The sequence below is a fragment of the Morone saxatilis genome, unplaced genomic scaffold (assembly GCF_004916995.1).
Source record: "Morone saxatilis isolate NCDOM2014 unplaced genomic scaffold, NCSU_SB_2.0 Contig24, whole genome shotgun sequence".
Lineage (NCBI taxonomy): Eukaryota > Metazoa > Chordata > Actinopteri > Moronidae > Morone > Morone saxatilis.
In genome coordinates, this window is record NW_023339807.1 from 24597955 (window position 1) to 24622100 (window position 24146).

Genomic DNA, 24146 nt, shown 5'->3' on the forward strand with positions numbered 1-24146 from the left:
AGTAGGTTGTATTTGCCACAGTGGTCTAATTTTACAGTTAGTGTAGAACCGAGCAGCTTATTGAGAATATTTTCTTTTTTCTTAGAAGAATAGGAAGAATAGATTTTAAGATATTTTCTCAACAGTGACATTTTAAACTGCGGACCCTAACAAAGATGACTTCAACCTTTATTTTTTTTGGATATGTAATTTCTTCCCCTTGTCTCTTCTCAGCTAAGCAGTTAACTTCGGCTTCAGTCTGGAGGTTTCCAACCCCCTGAAGATGTACGGCCTGTATTTGGAAGCAGTGAACGATTACATAAATGAATCCTACGGAGAGGATGTGTGGAGGCTGATCGAGAACCGAGCAGAGATACCCCATCTCAAGTTTGTCAGACATCAGATGTACAAGTAGGTTGTTGTTTTTGTAAATCACGTTCCCCCATTTTAGTGTGGTGACTGCACAATTCTGGGAGCAACCTGTGCAATGTCTTGGTTTTCAGCAAACAACATTCTGACAAGACTCACATTTTTAGAACTGTCACAGCACACAAGTATAATATTACAGGAACCTCACAATGCTTAGACCAATGCTCAATTCAAGGGCAGCACTTTGAGACCTTAAAAAAGAATTCCTTCCATTCGCATCTGGGAAATACTTATTATTTGGTTAGACAAACTTGTGTTTAACTGTAACGATGCACTTAAACAAGATGGACACACTGTCATAAACAGCTGTACAGAGAATAGCAATTTAATTATGTAAAGCTTTACTTTATCAATTACTGTTCTGACTGTTTAGAGACCCTATGCTGTTGTCTCACCCCTGGATTTGATTTTGATTGAGTGAAATTATTCAGCTTTGTACATGGTTGCTTCTTTTTGGTAATGTCTCTAATGAAAAGCTGATTTTAAAATCTCATTGGGACTAATAGCAGCAAAGCAAGAATAACTCAAAACAAACATGAATTAATATCTTTCCTCCGTCTTTACAGTGACAACCTGATCCTGCGGTTGGCAAAGGCTGCAGGCGAGGTTCTGGGAAAGACCCATGATGAGCTGATGTACGCCTTCGGGGTCTATATGGTCAAGAGGATTGGAAACTACGGATATGAGCGGATCCTAAAGGTGATATAGTAAACCCCCCACAACCTCCCCTTGGTTGTCTTTTAGCTTACAGCAGCAACAAATAAAGGTCCTCCTTTCTACTCTCCATCACTGACTGATGCACTTTAGGGTTTTTCCAAGAAAAAATCATCCAACACACACACATCTACACACAGTATGTTTCACATTTCCAAATAAATTGAATAAGAATGGGGTAGTTATCGTGGTGATACCTAAATATAACTGAACAGAGAAGGTAAAAAGCGTCACCTTGAAAACATTTATCCCAATGAAATTCCCTAATGGGCAATAAAGGTCTGATCCATTAAAAATAAAACAAGAAGATAAAATTCAAATGGAAATACATCACTGTTTATACAGTACAGTATCTGTATCAGTAGTGGGGCTGAAAGTGACATTAAAATACATTATAACTACCCAGTATTCTGACAATATGAAAAATACCTTTATAACACCATATTATTCATTATATAAACCACAGTTTTTGTTTACAATTTGAATATCTTCATTTTCCATGTTTCCTAGGTGTTGGGTCGAAATGTGCGCGACTTCATTAATGAGCTGGACAACCTGCACGAGTACTTTCGCTTCTCCTTCCCCAAGGTGCAGCCACCAAGCTTCTGCGTGGAGGAGGAGTGCGAGACGAGTCTCACCCTGCACTACCGCAGCACCCGCAAGGGCTTCACTCAGTTTGTCAAAGGTAACGAGAAGCACAGCAGGGGAAACACTGGGGGTTACACAGTTTACCACAGTGACAGGAAACTGGGTTTGATCCCCAACCCCAGACCTCTCTGTGACACAGAGTGTCAGAGCACAGAAGAGTAGAATTATTTTGAATAATTTGTCACATATTTGACTAGCATTTTGGATGTTTTAATATATTTTCCTACCTTCCAGGGAGCCACAGATGTACATTTATTTCAATACAAAAGTCAAACTTTTCCAGCAAAACGTAATGCACTATGGATAAACCGTTCTGCACTTTCAGCTGCATTACCATAAAAGGATCATTTAACTTTAATGTTCACTGTGATGGATAATATGTATCCAAGTCTTGGCACATTCATTTTCATCCAGTAGTGAACTGAACTGAAACCAGTTGGAAGGTTGGAAAAGTCATTCGGAGCACTGGAGAGTGCTTTCCAAAATGGTAATGCAAATTAAATGTAAATTGTGGTAAACAGACTAAAACCTACAAGACCTTAATGAACTGTAGGTTTTGAGTAGCTGATCATATTTGGATTTAATTGTTTTAAATGAGAATATTAAATAACAGGATCCAAAAAATCCATAATGCAAGAGTTTTATGTAATTCATACTTTGACATTTTCTTTGTTTTGGGGGTTGGGGGGTGTCATCGTATTCCTCCCAATTTTCTCTTAAAATTATTTCCTCCTTTTAAAAAGCTCTTTAGTGAAGATTGATAACTGAAAGTGGTTTGCTTTATGTACAGTATGCTGCGTTGAAAAGTAAAATAAATGACTTGGTTCACGGGGACAAAGTAGTCGTCACGCCATCAGGCAAGGTTCATCTATCCAGGCAAAGTCGTTGATAAATGTGACTCTTACTCTTCAGTTTGTTCTGAAATTACGTTTACACAAGCACATTTTTACTGAATCCCTTCTAAGCAAAAGATTGACCTCTACACATCCATGACCAACCAGTGTGTGTAATTGGCTCCTGCAGGACAGCTCTCTCAAGTGGGACGGCAATTCTACAACACCGATATCGAGGTGGAAATCCTGTCTAAAGAGGAAACCGAGAAAATGACGTATGTGGTACGTAACCGGGTTTAGGTCAGGTATCACCCGAACTGTCGAGCGTTTGACCTTGACCCTGTGGCAGTTCTATCAGTATGGAAATGATTCCATCACCTTCAATGAGACGGCAGGCACAGTTGTTTACACTCAGACAGCAAGTGTTTATTGGATGGAGATAAGTGTTTATTGGGATGGGACTCTGGGTAAACTCATAATTCACAGCAGAACAAATCTGAAATGTGCAACCTCGTATACCTGTTCTCATGCTATCCAGCATCAGGTAACATCAATGTCACCCATGTTGTATAAGAGTTGGTCCCATAAGCATAAAGTTACTGTTTTGATTCCTGAAACAGCCAACGAGTCCTTCACTTCCCAACCCCAAGTTGCACTTATTATCATACAGTAACTGATAACGCCCAGTGGTATCCATTTATTTCTGTTGGCATAACTTTTTAATAAGGCATAGTTAATAAGATGTAGCTAATTACTTAATTGATGTTAATAACCATTTGATAATGTTTTATATATTGGAAATAAGATGACAAAATATGGCACATTAAATCTGAAGGCTCAGAGAAGGTGAGAAAGTCACTGATTAGGGGTTCTTCCATTATAATCCATCAGTTCTGGAACTCTATTAAATCTTTGAAAGTAGTTAGTGTAAATATATTTAGTTGAATATTTAGTTAATATATATTTTGTGATAGTTTGGGATATTTTTCTTAGCAGCAGCTGAATAAACCAAAATCAATAATTAAAAAAAAGTATTTTCATAAATTTGAGCTTTGAAATCTCTTAAAAGTCCAAATGCATAATTGCATTGCATAATTAAATAAATCTGTGTTAGAAAATATCCTTACAAAATATTTTCTGTTACATCCTTTCTTTTTTCTTTCTTCCTTTTTTTCTTTCTGGAAAAAGTCAATTTTGTCCGGCAACAGCAATTTGCCCATAAGGGCAGACATGACTTTGAATGTCTCATTTATCTTCTCTATGCACTTGTAACATTATGTTTAAAGGAAACTTTTGACAGTACATTATCATTAAAATGGATTGTTACAGCTAACTTTTCTCACAAGAAAAAGTTATACTGCTACTGTAGCACCTCTTTAAAATGGTTTCAACAGATAAAATGCATTATAACCTATATGAAGGTAGGTTTTATTTCAGGACTGTTGTATTAGATTGCATTAGTTTTAGCTAGGCTGACCTAATAAACTGACAACTGTATAGAAAATAAAAGGTGACATTGTCTAATAAGGCATACTTTTTTGAAAAACGTATTAACTTCTTTCTGCTCGTCCAGGTTTATAAGATGAACTTTGACAACGCCGCCTTCAAACACCGCATGCCCCAACAGAAAACGGCACCGAGCTACGAGAAGCTGCCAATGAAGCGAGGTATCTTTTTTGACATGTTCCCCTTCAGCGTCATCTTCCGCCGGGACATGACCATGTACCGCATCGGCGACGGCCTCAAAGAGGTCTTCTCCGATCTCCAGGGCAAGAAGGTTAACGAGGAGTTCACTCTGGTCAGACCCATGCTGGAGTTCAGTTGGGATAATGTGAGTTCGGAAAGTCCAATTTTTCTTGTCATATTTGTAAATATTACATGTCTCATGTCACTTAAATCGCTGCCTTGCTGACATAGTAAGCCACAAAAATCTTTTTCTGCTGACTCGTCAGATCTACACCCATTTGAACAATGTGTTTGAGCTGTTGTCTAAAGCGGTGGTGGAGAGCAAGCAAAAGGTCAACATCCCCAAACTGAGCAAAGAGGAGCCAGAGGAGAAGGAAGAGAGTGAGAAAGCCAAGAGGGAAGAAGAAAGAGGTACCAGTCTTTCCATTTCAATCATTTATTTCATTTCAAATGCATAATGTATAAAAAAGGGTTCATTTCAAATGGATGAGATCACAAAATGTCCATCCCCTCATTTCACGCCCTCATTTTCTGCCAAGGTGATTGTATCTGGCCAGAGTAAAATATTTATAATATATTCAGGCAGAAATGAATATCAAAGTGATTGAAGGGCCAAACCAGTATTGTTCATTTAACTACAAAGCTAAGTGTACTTTTTTTGTCAAAGCACACATAACTATATTTAAAAATATACTGTAAAGAGTAATATGTTTTGCATGTCAATGAAACAAGGATGCAAACCAAGTAGCGAGCAGCGTGGTGAATACTTCTCAAAAATTTGTTGTCAGAATAAAAGAGGATGAAAAGAAATAAAACAAGGAGATTAATTTGTTGCAAAACATAATAGGCATAAATGAGAACATAACCGTCAACAACGCACTAGAACCGAACTTATAACAAGGTGATGAATTTGTAATATATCCTCTTGTTGAGCACTGCCATTTCGCTACTGCCTGACAGTGTGTTTGGAATTCATTGCACACACTTCACACACTTATGCCCTTGTTAACTCAGTTGCTTCACTCACACCCTGGTTCAGTCAGTCATCCATCCTCTCACTGTTTCTGCTGCTCTCCCTCCATCAGAGCCGAAGGCAGTGGAGGAGATGAAGGGCACAGACCAAGAGTACAGCAGCGCTCTCACCCAGTACAACAGCTCTGCCAACTCTGGAGGGGAAGATATTGAACTGCTGGCCTTTCAGACTGTCACCGGTCAGAACATTTTACTAACTGACTTATTAACTGACTGTTCACTGTTTGTTTGGTCTTCTGAAAACATTTATCTTACTGTTCTATCTTGTGTCTGTTCAGGCCGTTCTCATTCCATCAAATACCAATGTTTGACCACTAGATCTTTCTCAGGGCTTTAAACAAACACAGAACTTGTCCTATTTTCCATGTGGAACCAAAAGTCAACATTGATTTAGGCTTATTTAAAGTTTTAATTACATAATGTAACATAGGTGACTTGAGTCATGTAATGTGCTGCCACAGTAATGGCAACGTGACTTGCAAGTCATGTAACTTAGTTATTTTATATTCTTTCTTCTTTCTTTCTTTTACTAAACCTAACCAAGTACTATTGTTGCCTAAACCTCACTGAATGGCGACCATTTTACAACGTTGAATAATGAATGAAAAGGTGTCTCATACAAACGCTAAAGGAGTGTCGGTATGTGACAACCTGGAATGAGAACGTGTTGGACATTTAACCAATAACAACATTCAATATTTCAATCCTAAAAATCAATTTTTACCTCTTGCTGGTATATTTTAATAGCCACAATCCTGTTGACCTGTTCCTCGTGGTTCTTCTCAGGAAAGTGTAGTGAGACCATCTTTGAGGACATGCGGGAACCTCCAAAGAAACCTCTCCACCTGAAGGGCCAGATGAAGTATGTCCCCCAGTGGGACTCCCTCATCTTCCTGGGGACACCCATGTAAGACCACAGCCTACAGACTGACTTTGTTTGATGGTGTTGACTCAGAAGAGGTCTTCACAGGTCTACTTGGTTCCTAGAAACTGGGACCCGACTCCAGGCCAAGGCCATACTTATAGTATATTCACGCTAATAAGGTCTGTTATGGTCCAGTTTTATTGCTGCAAGTATTGGGTCTGTGTGTTAATGTGTATAAGAGTGAAGCTTATCTTGTGGTGCGTGATAGTCAGCCAGTGCCAGTGTTGGTATTCTCTCTCTGTTTGGGTCAGTGGTGTAGTCTATTTCAGACTGTGAGTCCCTATTGTGTCCTTTTTTTGATGAATTAATTTATACACAGAAAACAGTATGTATGTTATTGTACTGATGAAATGAATGCTGTGGAAATAGATTGATGGATTATGCTGAATCTACCATGTGAGCCACTACAGTACAAGTCAGCCTTCAGTTGTTTTGTACAGATAACAACCCAGAACTATTCCAGATTTTTTGAATACTGGCCTTTATTTATTTAGAATTTAAGGACATTCAAAACCAATTTCAAGACATCACAGTGCTCTATAGACGTAGATAAGTGTGTTAGCCTCTCTGTATGTAGCACTGAAAACTCAGGTCACTTTGTTCCATTTATTCCCATTGCAGAAAAATACATTCTGTCACTGCCTTCATATCTTACGTCGGCCTTGACTCCACATTTATACAATACTATTGTTCCACTGCAATTTCCCCTAAATAATAATAACACATTTTGGAGATTGGATTTATTTACAGGTATGCTAATTTAGTAAATTAAGTAAGATTCCCTTGTTTTTTTTCCTTTTACACTATATTTAATTGATTTCTTCTCTTTATTCTTGCAGTATAGAGACAGTGGAGGACATGATAAAGATGGGTGTGTACGTGAATGATCTGAACCTGCATGACTCCAGCAGAGAGCTGATTTTGGCCGGTACACAACAATCGGCTGAGCTGCAGCTGGCCCTTGATCAGGTGAAGACTGACTCCTTACTCTGCAGAGATAGAGCATTGTGCTAACAAAGCAGACTTGTGTTCAACTGGGGGAATTAAATTTTACAAAATCACAGACCAAAGGGGCAGTTTGAGGTGGTTCATGTCGCCTTACAAAATGTACAGTTATAAGACTTCTATGACTAAAACCAGAAATCATCCTATATTATGTACTGAGCGCACAAAATGTAAGAACTGCCAGTTCTCTCCATGAAACAGCCTGACCAGGTGAGCCCAGGTGAAAGCTGTGCCCCTCTATTGATTTCACCCATTAAATCCTCTTCAGTCATGCAGGAGAGATGTGGATTAAGAGGATTAGAGAAGGCAAAGAGGGATTTTTGAGCTTTAAGAGAGGTGAGACTGTAACTGTAGACTCTTGTCCCGTTTCTGATCCTCTAGGAGCAACAAAAATATGCGCAGCTGCAGGAAATCATCAAGAAGCTGGACGAAGAAAAGAAGAGAGGAGATTCTTTGCTGTACGCCATGATCCCTAAAGCTGTGGCCGACCGCCTCAGGAAGGGGATCACTGCACTGGAGACGTGCCAGGTACAAGACAGTGCTGTTAGCAAGGATAGTGATACTCCAAAACCACAAAATATGAGAGCATCATGTTCTGAAAAATTGAAAAAAAAAAAAAACTGCAAAATTGAGGCCATAGATGTTTTTTGCTTTTCTGCTATCGTAGTAATGTGTTGCTGTGACCATAACACCACATTTTCTCCAAGGAAGCACATCTTTCATTTCAAGCGTTATTTGCCCCTTTGACCCACTCCACATGGAGGTCAGGCGTCGGCTATGCAACAGTGCCCTTAGCTTGGCAGTGAACTCCACATGAAATCGAACTGCCATTTTCTCACAAGCAGAATGACAAGTTTGCTACCAACAAAATAACTACTTTTGGCTTCAACTGCAGCAGTTGAGCAAGTCAGGACAAGAAGAGTGAGAACATTCTTAAGCAATAACAATGTTGTGAGTTTTGATTTATTTATGCAACAAAAATATCAAATAAATTCAACAAATATAATGTAAAAGTAAGAACGTGCATTTCCAACATGGCCCAAAGATGTTAAAGATAGATATAAAGATAAACCTTATTTTCATTCAAGACCGTACATGGGAGATGCACAACAGAACAAAATGGCATTTACTCCGTAGATAAAACATGGATACAAACAGTATAGTATTACATGAGTAGTTGGGAGATAAAAGCAGCAGACTGATTATTGTGCAAATGTACAGCAGAACAAATAGCAGCAGTTACAGTGCAGGCTGCAAAACATCCATGTTGGATGTAATCTCAAAAAGCAGATTACCATAAACTAAGAATGAAAATCCATCCACACTAACAATAACAATCTAACTGATGTCTAAAGGAACCTGTGACTGAGTAACCCTGAGCTACTGTGAAGTATCTCTTCCTGGTATAGGCACTCAGTGAGTATACCGGTTTATGTTTGTTTGTATCTCAGGTCTTCCCAGATGTGACCATCCTCTTCAGCGACGTGGTCAAGTTCAATGAGATCTGCATCCACATCACACCCATGCAGGTGGTGGACATGCTCAATGAAATCTACATTGTCTTTGACACACTCAGTGAGAAGCACAACGTCTACAAGGTCAGTCCAAGAAAGTAGCACAGCCTGACGTGTCTGCGTGTGATTCCGTTACTTTCATCTGTCTTGTTATTTTTTTTTATGTACCTTTTTTAAGTGGTGTTTTTTTTCCTGAATGTGAAATGATAGCTTATGGTTTTCTTTACATTTTCCAACTGAGTTGATTATCAAGGTAGGAAAACATCTGAAACAGCATTTTGAACACCATGGGGAATGCAGCAACAGCTCAGATTTTTAACCGTTAACATTCTGGTGTGTGTAAGTCTAAGGACGGCACACACACACACACACACACCTGGAAAATACACTGTGAAATAAAGTAGAATTCCTACTTATTTGAGTTGTGAAGTGACACTTGTCCCAATTAAAACAAGTCAAAAGGTTCCACCCACTTTCTTATGACAACGTAAATTCCTCTCTCTCCTTTCTGTCCAGGTGGAGACGATTCGCGATGCCTACATGGTGGTGGCGGGTGTGCCCAACAAGACCACCTTTCACGCGCACCATATCTGCGACATGGCCCTGGACATGCTGAGTTCCATCGACCACCTTAAAGATCCGTCCACAGGAGATAACATCCAGATCAGAGTCGGTGAGCAGTATAACTGTCAGCCATGATAAGGCCATAATATTTGCTTATTTGGGTTTTGGCTGTTGCTGGCCATCAGGAGGTCACGGCTCAGGGTCAGCCACCCATCACTGCCTCTAAACTGGTAGTGTGTCAGTTTTTTTGATCCTTGTATTTCAGACATTTTCAGGTTGGGCTTTTATCCACTCATCCACTCTGTCATATTTAAGTGACCGCACCGAATAAATATAATCTTGGACAAAAGAAAGATTTTTCCTCAACCGGAGCACCGAGGTAAAGACAGACCAAGACACTGATTCCTTATTGTCACAAGGGGTCACTGTTTGACCCTAACCACTGATACCTTTGGAGAAAAAAAAGCTTTTTTTTTCATGTTTTGTCATTTCTATATTAAGATTTAGTCAAATTAATTTACCTGCGGACTTCAGACAAGCCGCTGGAACTGAGGTGCATGAATTGTGACTAAACATTTTGAAGGAAAGAAGAAATAAATAATATACTGACTTATGCACCACTTATCATCTACTAGTGGTAACTGGCATTATCTGTGGCACAAACTATGATCTTATGGTCTGTAACTGATAAAAAAAAAGTCATAACGTTGCAGTCTAGGTACGCCAACTACTGAGAGCAGAGATCTGCATGACACACAAAGTGAGGAGGTAAATACTGTACTTAACATCCATTCATCCATTTATTCTGTAAACTATTCATTCTGTCAGGGTCATGCATTGGGCTAAAAGGTAGTTCTTGACAGACAGATCTGCCCTACTAATGCAAACCTACAATTTTGATCAGAATTGAGTTATAACTGAAAAGTAATTTTTTTAATTTTGCTGTTGGTTGCTTATAAGTCACGACCTTGAAATAATGTCTGGATAAATGTTGGCTAAGTGATGAGTGCAAGATAAATAACTATTGGAAATGTACATCAGTTTTTTGTCCATGAAAAAATTGTGAGAATAGCTAAAATAAAACATGGATTCAGGCAGTTTATGAATAAATCAGCTCATGTTTGATTCTTTAAACTGTTTCCTCTTTCAGGTATTCACTCAGGTATGGTGGTGGCTGGCGTGGTGGGTCTGAAGATGCCTCGCTACTGTCTGTTCGGTGACACTGTGAACACAGCCTCAAGGATGGAGAGCAATGGAGTGGTGACTACACTAACATATTTAACATCCCGTCGCCCAGCAAAATGTGCTAAATAACCCATGGCAATAGTATAAATAACTGCAACGACGTTCATGATTTCCCTCAGTCAAATTCATGTAGATTAGTATAGAAAACCATTTTCTGTCTAATGACGGCATTGTGCACGCTGCTTTTTAGTTAATGGAACGGGCTAATCACTTCATTTGCTTTTCATTACGTACAGTAATATAAGTTAATGTCATGTTTTGTGGGAAATCTGTTCTGTGATGAAAAGAAAATTAAAAAGGAGGTAGTTTGCAGGCCTAATTTCCTCCCAATGCACGCCCATAAAGAAAGAAAACCCTGAATGGACTCCCATATTAGAGTCCAGTAAGCTAAATGTCTTCACTTCCCTGTGATGATTTGAAAAGGTTTCAGTACAGATGAAGCTTGTATTTCAATACTCAGCTTTAGCATTAGTTTTCTGTATGTGCGTCTGTCTGAGCAGGGCATGCAGATACACATCAGTCAGACAACCAAAGATCACCTGGAACATGAGCCCTATATCATTGAGGAAAGGGGCAAAATCTTTGTAAAGGTGAGCCATAACACATACTTTTTGCTAAATTCTTATATACCATCCACTGATTGAGATGGACATTATGACTAATACTTTACATCTTATAGCTGTAATACTTGAATGTCTTTATTCCAAAATGAAGTGTTTATTAGTGTTATACTATATTGTACCAATACCTGAGATATTTGGGGCCTCCCAGTTTAAATATTGATTAATGAATTTTAGATTACATGTTCATACCACATCTGTGATCAGAACACTACTTCCCTAACATCTTCCAGGGTAAAGGCTACATGAAGACTTACTGGCTGAAAGGAAAGAAAGATCTATCGTTCAAGACCCCGGCAGAGCTGCGCTACAGCAGTGAACAGAAAGACTCTGAGGACAAGAGCTCTAATGGGTGAGTAGACAAAAGCAGAGCAGTCAGCACCAAAGAATCACTTTTCTTCTGTACACAGAGTGGACTCAGGATGCCCCCTGTTGATTCAGTCAGAGCTGTGCTCATTGCCCCCTGCAGCACCAGACAGCAAGCAAACTAAAAGGCAGTTTTACGTGGTTTTGTTTGTCGGAAGGACTCATGCTGACCGCCGAAAACAAAATTTTCACTCAGAAGGGACAGTGTTTTTTGTGCCTTGGTTTACTGAGGCACAAAAATAAAAACCATAAAAAAAAAAAAAAAACAGTGTGCGACAAAACAGGCGACACAGTACTGCAGAAACCACCAATTTTAACAGTTGCTTTAGTCTGATATCAAGCCTTTTGAAACTTATTTTTCATTAAACACTTGTTCCAAGTGCAGTGTATCTTGAAACCAAACAGAAAAGGGCCAGTAAGTGCTGTTCTGGAAAATTATTATAAAATGTATTGATGTCACTGAAAATAACAAATAATGATTCACTTCAAGGGCAGATTTATTTGCTTGTTTGAATAAATGAGATTAAAGGACCTAATACTAGGCTGAATGATTTTTTACGGATATTTTTTGCATTGTGAGAGAAGCCACTGGCAGGAATAAACCCCTATCAGATCCAAGAGACTAGTCTTCAAACAACTATCATCCCTGGAGCCAAACGGAAAACTTTTTAATTTCTGACAGCATGATTACAGTAATACTTAAGACAATGTTTCTTATGTCTTTTGTGAATGACACATTTGTAACTGCACTAGTTCCACAAGCACCAATGCCAAGCGCATGGCCTCCAACCTCCACATCACCGGCAGTGATGAGCAAGCTGAAGGGAAGCCAAGCCCCAGCGACCTCCCCCTGGACACCCTGCCCCCACCAGAGGCCGCTAACGAACCCCCCGCCATTTCGACCGAGCCACAGGAGAAGGAGAAACCCAAAAAGACTAAGAACAACAAGGGGGCCAAGTTGGATGTGCCCCAGGGAAACGCAATGCCAGAGTCTTCGCCGCCCGCTGACGGGCTGGAGAACCCAGGTCCTTTACTCAACAACAAGAGAAACAGCTTCAGGCAGCAGTACGCCAAGCTGCCCACCAACCTGCCCATGCGCAGCGCCGCCTGCTCCATCCTGTGAGCAGACGATTGTAGTTTGAGATTACAATACGACTCCAACATGTGATGAGGGTGTGATGCTGAAAATATCATTGAAGTTTAATCAGAGGCAAGACAAAGCAGACAGTTCAACGTTATCAGCGATCTGCATTTTAACCCATTCTGAATGTCATGTCATCCCGACCGGTTTTGAGAGATATAGGCTTTTGTGACATTTTGAGTAAAATGAGAGTTATACGGCAACTTAAATAAAATGTTATAAGGAGTATGGTCTAGATCTGCTCTATTTTATGATTTGGCGCTATACAAATAAAATCCTGAATTGAATTGAATTGAATTAAACCGAAGACCAACACTTTTCCCACCGAAGTCCATTTGTATTGTATGCATCAAAGTATTTGCCTAGACGTTTTTTAAGATCACTTATATCAACAGCCTGCATACTTAAACAACATGCCAACTGCTTCCTTATGTCGACTGTTTCATAAAAAAGGAAGTATGTCCTCTAACCACGAACAGCACATGCACAGAGAAACAGAGAACTTCAGAATTGTATGACATGTAACGACAGCCATGACAATGAGTCTTTATGCTCTACAAGCCATTCACGAAGTCACTGCTATTACTGCTGCAGGAATTATGTTCAAATGTATAATGACAACAAATTACAGGAAAATTAAAGTAAGCCATTTTGTGACAGGGCTTACATGGTTTTTAACAGAGGCAGGAGCTTCCACAGAAACAGAAATAAATACTTCTATGGATGCTTCATTTAATTCACTGAGACTAGACATCATCAGAGGTTGTATTTTATTTTGTTTAAACTAGGCGTATGGTAATTCAGTAGGTATTTGGCTAGACCTTCACAACATTGTCTTAAAGAGTTCTGGTTCTACTTTCTGTATGTAACTGACTGCATTTGTTTCACTGTATGATAGCGTTTATTTATATAAAACTGTATGTACAGCCACTAAAACTGTCATGTTTTCATTATTTTGTAGTTGGGTCATGACACTCATACTCATCTGGTTACAGTGGTTAAAAAAACATCAGCCTTCCAGTTATAGGTATAACCAAAATGCACCTGTTTTTGGCTTGTAGCTATGGTGGATTTTCATCTTCAAATGTCCTGTGTTGGGCAACAAACAGTCCAAAACTCAAGGTTATTCAACTAAACAGAGAAAAGTATCATATCCTCACATTTGAAAGACTGAAACAGACAAATATTTGGCATATATTCAACAAATCGTCAAACTGTTAAATGACTAATTAACTCAATCATTTCAGCACAAAACAAAAAAGAATCACACACAGCAGCTTATCTGTAGGCACTGCCATATCTTGAAATAGCCACTAGGAGGTGATAGGGTAACCACAAGTTAATGAATAAATGAACTAGCTAATAAACCAGGGTCTGGGAACAGTGAGTGAGTTATTTCCTGGTTCCCTGCGGTTCTTCATATCTAAAAAACCAAAACAACCCAAAAACAAGTGAGATAGAAGGGTTCTGTATCTGCTCATGCCGTGGGGGGAAAGTGAATCCCTGTTAGCAGCAGACTGATCAAATTAAATCTCTGGCCCCCCTGAACCAGCATCTGTTCATCTGGATCGGTGCTCACCATCTATCTTATAACGCTGCGAGTGGAAAGACAGCACAAGCGTAGAACACACCTAAGCTCACCAAATCCTCCATCCAATTCAGGCTCCGAATCTTCAGGCGCAATTCCCTGACCTCAGTGGTTATGAGGTCAGTTATTCCTGTCTTAGTCATCTGGTGATAACACACTTCCATTATGCGACTGACTGTATGTGTGTGTGTGTAAGGTTGGTGGCTGAAGGTCCATGTGATCTTTTAATGAAAGATAAGTGACATAATTGAAGTTTCTCTTATTATCTCATAACCAAAAGAGGCAATGTGTGTAAGCTGTGTACAGTGCGGAGGTGAGACAGGTAAGAGCTCATTTCAGGACAAGTGCGCTCCTTCACCCGCACTACTCTCACTTATACTCACAAACACATGCAAGCCTGCACTCACACACACACAGATATTCAGCTGAGTGCTCCTCGCTGATGTTTCCTTGTGAGATGTCATTACACGATAAAGAGGAAGCTATCAGGAAACCGCTTAAGCACTACTTCCTGTCTGTTGCCACGGTGACAGACCTCATTCTGCAGTTGCAAAGTTTACCATGACTTCTCTCTGAGTTAATTTCTTGCAGAAGGACAAAGTGGGAGGCAAAACAAAGAGGCAGGTGTGTTTCAGCCTACACCGCACACTGGTGGGCTCGTATCCTGTCCAGGCACTCCTCGTAGTCCAGCTGGGTCTCTGCGTCACCTTTAACCCCTGGCATCTGACAACAATTAACATTTGCGAGAGTTCATTGGACGGCTCCTTTTGAATGGCCTGTGCTTTAGCCAACAGCACTTCAGCACAGCTGGTTGCCATTCAGATAAACCTACAGATAAACAAGCAGCTCCAGAATCAGGGGACACTTCCTGATTCTAAATGAATCGTTGAATTCATGTCGGACATGTTTGCTGTAGCTGCCAAGACTGGCTGCTCTGTTGTGAACAATGGCAGGCTCAATATTGGTTACTCCTGATTATAACTTATATTACCCTCATCTATATTTATATTTCACTCACTCAAATAAGACTTTGACAAGGCAGACAAGATTTATGGCAACCAGCTCAAACAAAGCTTCATTCATCAGAGTGATATTGGACTTCAGATTTTATTAGCCTATGCTGTGACTACAATGAAACTCACCGCTCTAGGGGGAATTACTTTCTAAAGTGTACTTGTCACCAGGATTAATTATCAGGGACAAAGTGCACTCCTTTACATCATAAGGATGTCTATGTGCCAGACTTATGTGCAGTTAGTTCAAGTCCAAGTTTAGTTTGTCACTTCAACTTCAAAAAAAATACACTTGAATAAAATATTATTGCTTCAGGACCAAATTTAAATCAATACACACAATCGAAAGTGCTAAAAAGAAACACAAAAGGCTGACAACATTGAAGTACTTTTAGAAATGATAAATGAAAGCTAGTCTTGAACACAAAAATGTGATTAAGCGCATTCAATTGTTCTGTAACTTTAAATGGACAATAAAAGGACAACAAAATATAGTGTTACAAGATGATAACACACAGGCAAACAGACTTCAGAGACACTAATGCATAGAGCAGGATTAAAGAATTGCATCATGTTGCGTTTTGTCCATAAACTTTACATCAGTGTCAGTGTCAGTGAGCTGTGAGTGTGCGCACGTGTGTGTCAGTCTGTGACACGCTGCTAACTATTCATTGTTTTGATTCTACCTTGAACAAGAGAGACAGAGGGAGGGACAGTGCTCGGCAGCAATGACAGGAGCTGCATTCCAGCGAAGGTGAACACAAAAAAAGGGGTTAAGCCACTCCCTTTTCAACTGGCTGCATCACTGGATTATTGCTAAATTCTTTCTGGGGTTTTCACTTGTCAGAACAAGCAGAGGCACAACGTCAGCAACACGGAAAAGAGCAGAGAGAGAGAGACAGGCAGAATCAGAGGAAACACCAAGGTGTGATGAGCGAGGGGAAGAGAGAACTACAGTAGTTTCGAAGAGTTTGAATTTGAATTTAAGAGGGAAACAAGATAGAGAGAGAGAGAGAGAGACACGCTGAGGGGTGTGTCATAGCAATTTAGTTCCTCAAGGAAGTGCAACTCAACATTATCTTAAGATAGGGTGGCAGCACTGACAGAAGCGCTGTGGGAGGGCTGGTTTTTTGGGTTTTGGTTCTGCTCGTGGTGAAGATGAAGGGATCTCATTAAATCAACTGGCCTGTGCTGTCAACCTGAGACACAGAGTAGAGGGAGAGAAAGATATCTGACAAAGACCAGGAGGGAGGGGGACTCAGCACACACAGGTAAGACACTTCTGCCGTGTTCATGTGCCAGTAAAAAAGAAAAGAAAAAGACAAATCCTCTGGGCCCAAATCAGTGTTATGTCTCCTTTTTTGTCTGGTAAAAAATGAGTAATCATTGTTGGCACCCAGACAGACTGAGTAGAGGGATGATTGGAACAAATTTGTGACCTCTCTCCACTTCCCCATCTTGAGTGCGAGTTGGGAGATATGCATGTACACAGTCTTGCTGGAACACGTACGGTGACATGCACAGATGTAGGGCTCACGCTTTTGTTTGCACATGCCAGGAGTTGCTCAACTCAAATCTCGAGGTAGTGGACTTTCCCTCCTTTACTGGCCTACTTTGATTTGAAGCTCATTAAGTAAGAGAGAAAGACAAGGGAAGGGTGCCATGTCACACACATTGTGGTGGTCACAACCTGTGGGCCTCTGCTGACAACTACCCGCCGTTTAGCCAACTGCTGCCTGTTTCGCTTCCCTTTTGAGGCATGTAGATGGGTGCTAGAGTTGAGCAACTCAGACGAGTTGAGCAATGTTGAAAGAGAAACTGCAATATGAGCCTTTTGAGGATTTCAAAATGCTTTCTTGTCTATTACTAAAAGAATGTTCGTGGAGAAATTTTTGTATGCAGAAAAAATGCAGAAGGCAATTAACAAACTGTATGTAAAACCAACGCAATCCTTACGAACTTAAAGAATTGAATGTGCCACTGCAGTAAGCGTTACACGTTACACGAGAAGTTCAAGTTAAAAACAACATCTACACATGCAACTTTCAGCGCAGTTGCCCACAGTTAAAAACACACAGCGGAAGTGATACTTCATCCGGGCACAACGCTCATCTTGCACAGAAAGCTGCTGTCTAAGGACACAGAGATGTTGTATTTTCACTGTTATCATTTAATCCTCTTTGGTTGTCCAGTAGGAGATAATAAGGTTTGTACCAGTTCAATACAACCACCCTTGTAGCTCAGGGATGACCTTTCAACAATAGCGTCCTTGTTTTCATCTGATTGAGTGGTATGGCTTTTCTATGTTGTTTTTTTCTGGAACATTCTCATTGTTCAATCTGATCAAAGGCCACGGCCAGCTAAAATAGACCTAACCCCCCTCCTCTCGGTCTCATCAGCTACAACTCAGACTACCAAGCACCAAGCCTGGTACTGAAATTCAGTGAGGATGTCTATCTGTCAGCTCATAGTAGCGAGGCCCTGCTGCACTCTAATAACAGTACAAGGCACATTTTGATTGGCTGAGTCAAAGGGGGCTTCAGGAATCCCCCTCTGAGTCCTGTGAGGGGACATAGGACAGAGGTCATACTTACACACACCTATATATATGCAGGACACAAGAAGACAAATTCAGACAGAAAATCCAACACATTCTTTAATTATCAAAAATACCTGAACGCAAAAACAACCGGAAACCACTGAATCCACATCCACATCCACGTGCGAACAAGTTTATACATGTACACAAACCGCTCAATGCTGGAGTCATCTGAGGAATGCTAAATATTTACCTCTCCTGCCTGCCTGGATGGCTCCACCAATCAGCAATCTTTGTTTGACCGTCCATCAACCTAAAGATTCCTCAAAGTTTGTCCGTCTCTACTGGGATAGTTCCACCTCTGCTCTCTTGTTTTTCATTTTGTTCTTCCGACATTATCAGGTGTCACACAGTCGAATGTAGGTGCTTGTCAATTCAGGCAGGCATTTGGGAGGGAAACAAACACTTGAACATGTAATACAGTCACTCCCTGGTGGATGTCAACAACAAACCGATGCTTAAAAGCCCTCTTCAATCCATCTGTACCAGAAAATTGATGCTCAACTTTGAAAGCGTCCTCGATGTGACCGAGTGAATGACGTCCATTACAGAAAAGTGTTTTCATGGCAATGTGCTGCTGTACCACAGAAATGTTTCACCGCTCTCCAAACGGCCTCAACCCCCTGACAGATCTGCATAAAATAAACAATGTAGATGCACAAAAAGCCAAGCAGCGAGCAGTCTCCAGCTGAGGAGTTACATTTCACTATGTGGAATACTGCCTGATGACTACACACTGTGCATGTCCCTCAAATCCCTGTAGTCTTTTTAGCAAATAAATGAGATTGAAGCATGAATCTGAAATAGCTATCACGCTGCTCCACTTCCATTATCACCGTTAAGGGAAATTAATCTAATGAATGTTTTTTAATTCCCCACAGGGAACCCAAAGCTTTTGTAACAAAGCGAGCTATTAGAAATGTGACACTTGTTCAAAATGAATGGTTGTGCATGTAAAATGGAACCTAGTGAGATATGCTATAAAAGTGACTGTTTGCTTATTATGGATTTTGCAGCTGGGATTGGGGTGCACACCAGGGATGGGGAGAGTCAGAGCGAATGCTGCCTATTTGCATGATATGATCGTTACTGGATCACTTTTTCATTTATTAGTGAGCTGTGGAAACGTTTTGCAGACAGTGCTGACTGTGCATCACTGGAGTTGGACAATGAGAACATCATCATTTGAATAACGCTGTCTACTAAGCACAAACAGGCATGAAAGAAACACATTAAAGCAGCCATAAGGCAGTCGTTTAACCGGCAGCTTATGGACAATATGCTGTTGCTAATGCACAAAATGTTTCAATAACAGATCAGCTGTTGTTTTACCCAAAGGCAGACCCAAGACCAGTAATTACTGTAGCCACTGCATTCAGGGCGCTCACTTTTTGGCCTTGCAGCACAACTCATGCAATCTGGAAACAGCAGGCATGGACCTGCCTCAGCTATGCAGACTACCTGTTCCTCTCAAATACTTGTCCACACAGGCCAGAAGTGGGATTTAGTGGGGAAAATTACACTAAAACATATTCAGTAACTGTTCTTTGAATTTCATGCCTGTTCGCACTCTCCGTGCCAATAAATGAGTGAATATACGGCTAAATGGAACACAGGAAGTAGGAGAGGATACAGAGCAGTTTCAGTGCACTGATGCATGCAACAGATACTGTATGTCTTTGTTGATTCTGTCTTACTCATCGCAAATACTAAGATTAAGGTGAAGTAGGAGTTAAGCAAGACTTTAATTGTTCTTTGTGTGTGTGTTTGTGGGATTGGAGATATAAGTAGGACTTATGTATCAAGCATAAGTATTCTACAAGGACACATAATTGCTCCAAAAATTGTAAGAGTTAAGTTACTCTAATCCTTTAAATCCTTGTTATTTTGTTGATGTGGGAATTGAACCTTATTTTGCTTGCCCAGTCTGTGTAAACTTCTCTAATAAGAGCATCAGCTAGATACAATGTATTTTTTTCTCTGTGAATGACTCACTTCAAATCTGCCTGTTTTCATAGAGATTAGGGAAAAATTAAATGTAATTAAAAGGGAATTAATTCAAACTGTGTTGACAATCAAAGATAAACAGTGGATTTTTCAGTTGTGTCATTGCGTGCTGTATGCATGTTGATGACCTCCCCAGGGGTGGGGGTGGGGGGTTCTCTGTGGTGGATGCTAGGTGTGGTTAAAATCTCAGTGGAGAAATTAAAAGCCTCTGTGGAGTCTCTTCCATGGTACTTTTTCCCGGTTGGCATCATATGTGCATGTCAGATACAAAAACAAACACTGGAACTAACATTACATGAATGTGTTTCAAATTGGACATTGTATTTTCAGTGTCTGTTAAATTAGCACTGTGGGGATATCTGTTTACTGCTTATTTTAATAAACATCCAAATATTTGAGCTTGAATTGAACAGTTGTGCCACTGATATGTACTTCAATGATGTGTGTGAACAAGTGTTTGGATCTGTGGCAATTTGAAGGTTAGAGAGTCAAATTAATGACTGGAGAGTCGCCAGTTCAAATCCCCACATGATCTGGGGAATTTGGATGAGGAAAAGTGAACATGTGTTGCCCTCGCCAGCCTCCATAACAACAAACAGTTGGCCCTTGAACATGGCACTTAACCTCCAACTACTTCACTAAAGCTGCTCATTGTCTGGCAGTAAAAACCCAAGTTGAGCCGAGCAGCAACCAGGGGTGAAATTGTTGGGCTTCCTCTTTTTTTAAAGCTGCGTCTATATGTATTTTTGGTACAATAGGCTTTCCTATTGTTAAAAGTAAACAGTGTAAATACTCCTGTTCTTTTAGACTCTGATATATTTTGACTCCTTGACTAAGGTTAAATGTGTCAGAGTTTGTTTTTAGGCCTAACTTGCCTAATTAACCCCATGCTGTGACAATAAGGCATTTTAATAGTTTAAGAGTGCCTTGGAGTTTTCTTGTGATTTTTACTCCTATTTTTATTGACTGAGGCTCTGGATTAGCTGTGATCTGGTGTCAGGTACGGACAGTGGCAGAGAATATTTTCCAACTGCAGTAAAAGACAAATCCAAATTTTGGTTGAAAAACAACTGTCTCATACACACCAATGAGCAATCAATCCACTCAGAGAAAGCTGTACTTGCAAGTGTTTCATCATTTTGCCTCTATGATTGGCTGACAACTACTGACACAAATCTGTCATCAACATTATTAATAAAATGCAAAACACTTTTTCCTTCTCCATGACAATTCAGGCAAACATGGACGCCTTCAGCTCAAAGGACATGGCCATGAGGGCGCAGAAGAAGATCCTCAGCACCATGGCCACCAAAAGCTCCGTCCAAATGTTCATTGACGACACCACCAGCGAGATCCTGGATGAACTCTACCAGGTCTCCAAAGAGTACTCGGGTAATAAACCCGAGGCCCAAAAGGTGATCAAAAACCTGATCAAGATTGCCGTGAAGGTCGGCGTGCTGTTCAGGAACAACCGTTTTAGCACAGAGGAGCTGGGAGTAGCTGAAGATTTTAAGAAGAAGCTGCACATGGGGACCATGACAGCTATCAGCTTCTATGAGGTACATTTCCACATATTAACCTTTTAATGTACAGGATATATGGAGGCTTTAGAGAGCCAGAACTTCTTGTTTATCTGAAAATGAAATAGTACGCAATTACCATATCGTTTTTCTTTCTGTTTTCAAGAGTCAATGTGTTATGTGGCCTAAAAATGCTACAACGAGTTTGTTGGTTTTATTTAAGTGCAACTACACGCTCAGGGACCTTAATTTGACTTGTTTGCACCTCTGCTTGCATAACATGTGACAGAACATAAATAGACTCGTACCACACAGATTTTATATTTACAACACTTGCAAGAACGTTGCTGTCATTAGCTACACGTGTTTGCAGCAGTATACTGCTTATATATTGCTCGCAGTTGGATTATGTCTTTTGTCATTCCAAATGTAAGAGATAAAGAAACGCATGAAACCCTCACAGTAATGACCTTCTGACATTATATTTCCCTTGACTGGTGCAGGTGGACTTTACCTTTGACAAGTCGGTGATGGAGGAGCTCCTGGCCAGCTGCAGGGATCTGCTGCTAAAGCTGGTCAACAACCACCTCACCCCTAAATCTCACGGTCGCATCAAGCACGTCTTCAACCATTACTCCGACCCCGAGCTCCTGACCAAACTGTACGACCCCAGTGGCCCCCTCCGACCCCACCTCACCAAGATCTGCAAAGGACTCAACAAACTGGTGGAGGACGGGACAATATGACATAGAAACAATACAAATGTCAGTCAGACACTGGGAGATCTACAGGCAGACTCACTTAAGACTGTCCGAATTGTTCTTACTGCTGCAGAGGACTGGCAACGCAAGACAAGTGATTTAAGAACAAAACTGTGGCCCCATCGTTCTTAAAGAACATGTGGGATAAAAATAAAGTTGGTTGAGTCACTCCTCAAGTTTTTAATGTTTAGAGGTTATATATATATATATACTGTAAAATTGTGATATATACTTTTCTAGTCAAAGTTCACAGAAACCAAACTTGAATAGAAACTGGTTTCTACTATATCAGCCGTTTTGTTCGATTACGAAACGGTATCCGATGTTTAATATTTGAGACCTTGCAATGTTTCATTCAGAACTACTGATGTTGTGTATTCAGGAGAGGAGTCAAAACAGCTGGACAGCTTGCATAAAGAGTACAGGAAGGGAATGATGCCACTGTAATACAGCACTGCCATCTGGTGGTCAAAGATGATACTCCAACAACACGATGTACTGTATTTACTGAGGCGTTTGGAAGACAATGCAGCCAATAATAAAGCAAATAACCCCACAGTGGACATTTACTTACACCAACACTTTGTAGTCTTGGCTTCAAAACATGTTTAGGAGCATCAACAAAAAGACTGACTCTTAAAATGCTGTTGACTGCATGAGTTGAATGTTAATCCTATAATTCATGTTTTTCTGAAGATTGAATCACAGGTGTTATTCTTTGGTTTTACATTACAAAGACACTGAATCTTAACAAAGGGAAAAATCAGGCTCACCCTATATAATAGTCAAATATTGTAATTTAGCATTTAACTGCTAAAATATGATATTCTTTGTGTAAAGTGGAGAAAAATCAGTTGAACTGTGAAATTACAGAAATTTAAAGATCAAGTGCTAATGACAGTCAACTGTTTCTGGAGTCCAGCCCTGGAAGACAAGTGTGGACAAACATATGAACCTGATGAAATAAATCATTTTTTTAATTCTAAAATGTATTACATAAAAATATGCCCATAACAAATAATACAAATATTGCTGTCAAAATATTCTAAAAGACATGTCTCTTTTTTAAACTTTGGCTACATTACAGTTTAAATACTTATACAGTAGTAACAGACAGAGATGAGTTAATGGGCAATTTTGAGCTCTAAATATTACAATGAACATGATTTATAAACTAAAACGTTTAGTCTGAAAACTTGGCCGACTTTGCATTAGCAGGCTGTGAGGTAGCATGACACACAAACCACTTGTTGAGTTCACCATATGAAGAGTCATGTGACTAAACCAGCATGTGACTGCGAATTCTCATTTTTAACATTTCACGCTCTTATTTCATGCATGTGAAAACAAACCGAAGATTGCTACGGGAGAATATGAAGCTCTTCATAATCTACATTATGTCTCAACAAATAAACAAGAAGGCTACACAAGTGCAATATTCCTTTTAAGAACCTGTTAAAAGACAGTGTAACTTCCCATTATAAAGTTTATATTAATATATGCAGCAGCAGGGGGATCACTGGAGATCTGTTGCTTTATCTGTAATGCTCTATTAATCCCGGAGGCCGAACCCTGCGATCTGTCTTTCTGGTAAAGTTTGTTTAATGATCAGATGAGGCAGCAGAATCAACATGTCACAGCTGGAAGATCTCATCTTCCCGGTCTCTCAGTTTCTTGGTGAGTTTGGTGACAGTTAGGGGTACTGCTCCATGTGCTGCCTGCTGCTGCTGCATTCGGAAAGATGAAGTGACACTCTGCGACCTTGTGAGTGGCCGCCAGTCTGACGTCCTGCTGGTGCAAGCTGCTTCTAGAGCGGCGACCCTGTGAATAATAAACAGATAAAAAGATACAGTAAGTACAATTAGCCTGCATTCATCTTTGGCAGCTTTCAGTGAGTCCTGCTAAAATATAAGGTCCACTATCAACTACATTCATAGTAAGTAAAGTAAGTAAGTAA

At 40.1% G+C, this 24146-nt stretch overlaps 3 protein-coding genes across 3 annotated transcripts in view; 2 read left to right on the plus strand and 1 right to left on the minus strand.

The window, feature by feature from the left end:
- The first annotated feature begins 220 nt into the window (after positions 1-220).
- On the plus strand, positions 221-13593 carry LOC118336011 (soluble guanylate cyclase 88E-like). Its single transcript, XM_035672542.1, has 16 exons — positions 221-390; positions 975-1107; positions 1633-1807; positions 2794-2885; positions 4177-4434; positions 4556-4700; positions 5375-5500; positions 6108-6228; positions 7086-7215; positions 7633-7779; positions 8703-8849; positions 9282-9438; positions 10480-10589; positions 11075-11164; positions 11428-11546; positions 12314-13593. Exons 1-16 carry the CDS (start codon positions 263-265, stop codon positions 12681-12683), a joined length of 2448 nt encoding a protein of 815 aa, XP_035528435.1. The 5' UTR covers positions 221-262; the 3' UTR covers positions 12684-13593.
- A 2565-nt stretch (positions 13594-16158) lies between these two features.
- Positions 16159-22752, plus strand: tnfaip8l2b (tumor necrosis factor, alpha-induced protein 8-like 2b). Its single transcript, XM_035671907.1, has 3 exons — positions 16159-16573; positions 21144-21467; positions 21932-22752. Exons 2-3 carry the CDS (start codon positions 21150-21152, stop codon positions 22172-22174), a joined length of 561 nt encoding a protein of 186 aa, XP_035527800.1. The 5' UTR covers positions 16159-16573; positions 21144-21149; the 3' UTR covers positions 22175-22752.
- Positions 22753-23143: 391 nt separating this feature from the next.
- lysmd1 (LysM, putative peptidoglycan-binding, domain containing 1) overlaps positions 23144-24146 on the minus strand; it is a 2990-nt gene continuing 1987 nt past the window's right edge. The window contains exon 3 of the mRNA XM_035671906.1: positions 23144-24010. Within this exon, the coding sequence (XP_035527799.1) occupies positions 23824-24010 (187 nt within the window). The 3' untranslated portion in view covers positions 23144-23823. The remainder of the gene's footprint in view (positions 24011-24146) is intronic.

Excerpts from the sequence above, each read along its gene's own strand:
- LOC118336011 (XM_035672542.1), top strand. The coding sequence starts at position 263 with ATGTACGGCCTGTATTTGGAAGCAGTGAACGATTACATAAATGAATCC. Across the intron at positions 5,501-6,107 it reads GGCCTTTCAGACTGTCACCG|GAAAGTGTAGTGAGACCATC; the intron begins GTCAGAACATTT and ends GGTTCTTCTCAG. Across the intron at positions 8,850-9,281 it reads AGAAGCACAACGTCTACAAG|GTGGAGACGATTCGCGATGC; the intron begins GTCAGTCCAAGA and ends CTTTCTGTCCAG.
- tnfaip8l2b (XM_035671907.1), top strand. The coding sequence starts at position 21,150 with ATGGACGCCTTCAGCTCAAAGGACATGGCCATGAGGGCGCAGAAGAAG. Across the intron at positions 21,468-21,931 it reads CAGCTATCAGCTTCTATGAG|GTGGACTTTACCTTTGACAA; the intron begins GTACATTTCCAC and ends TGACTGGTGCAG.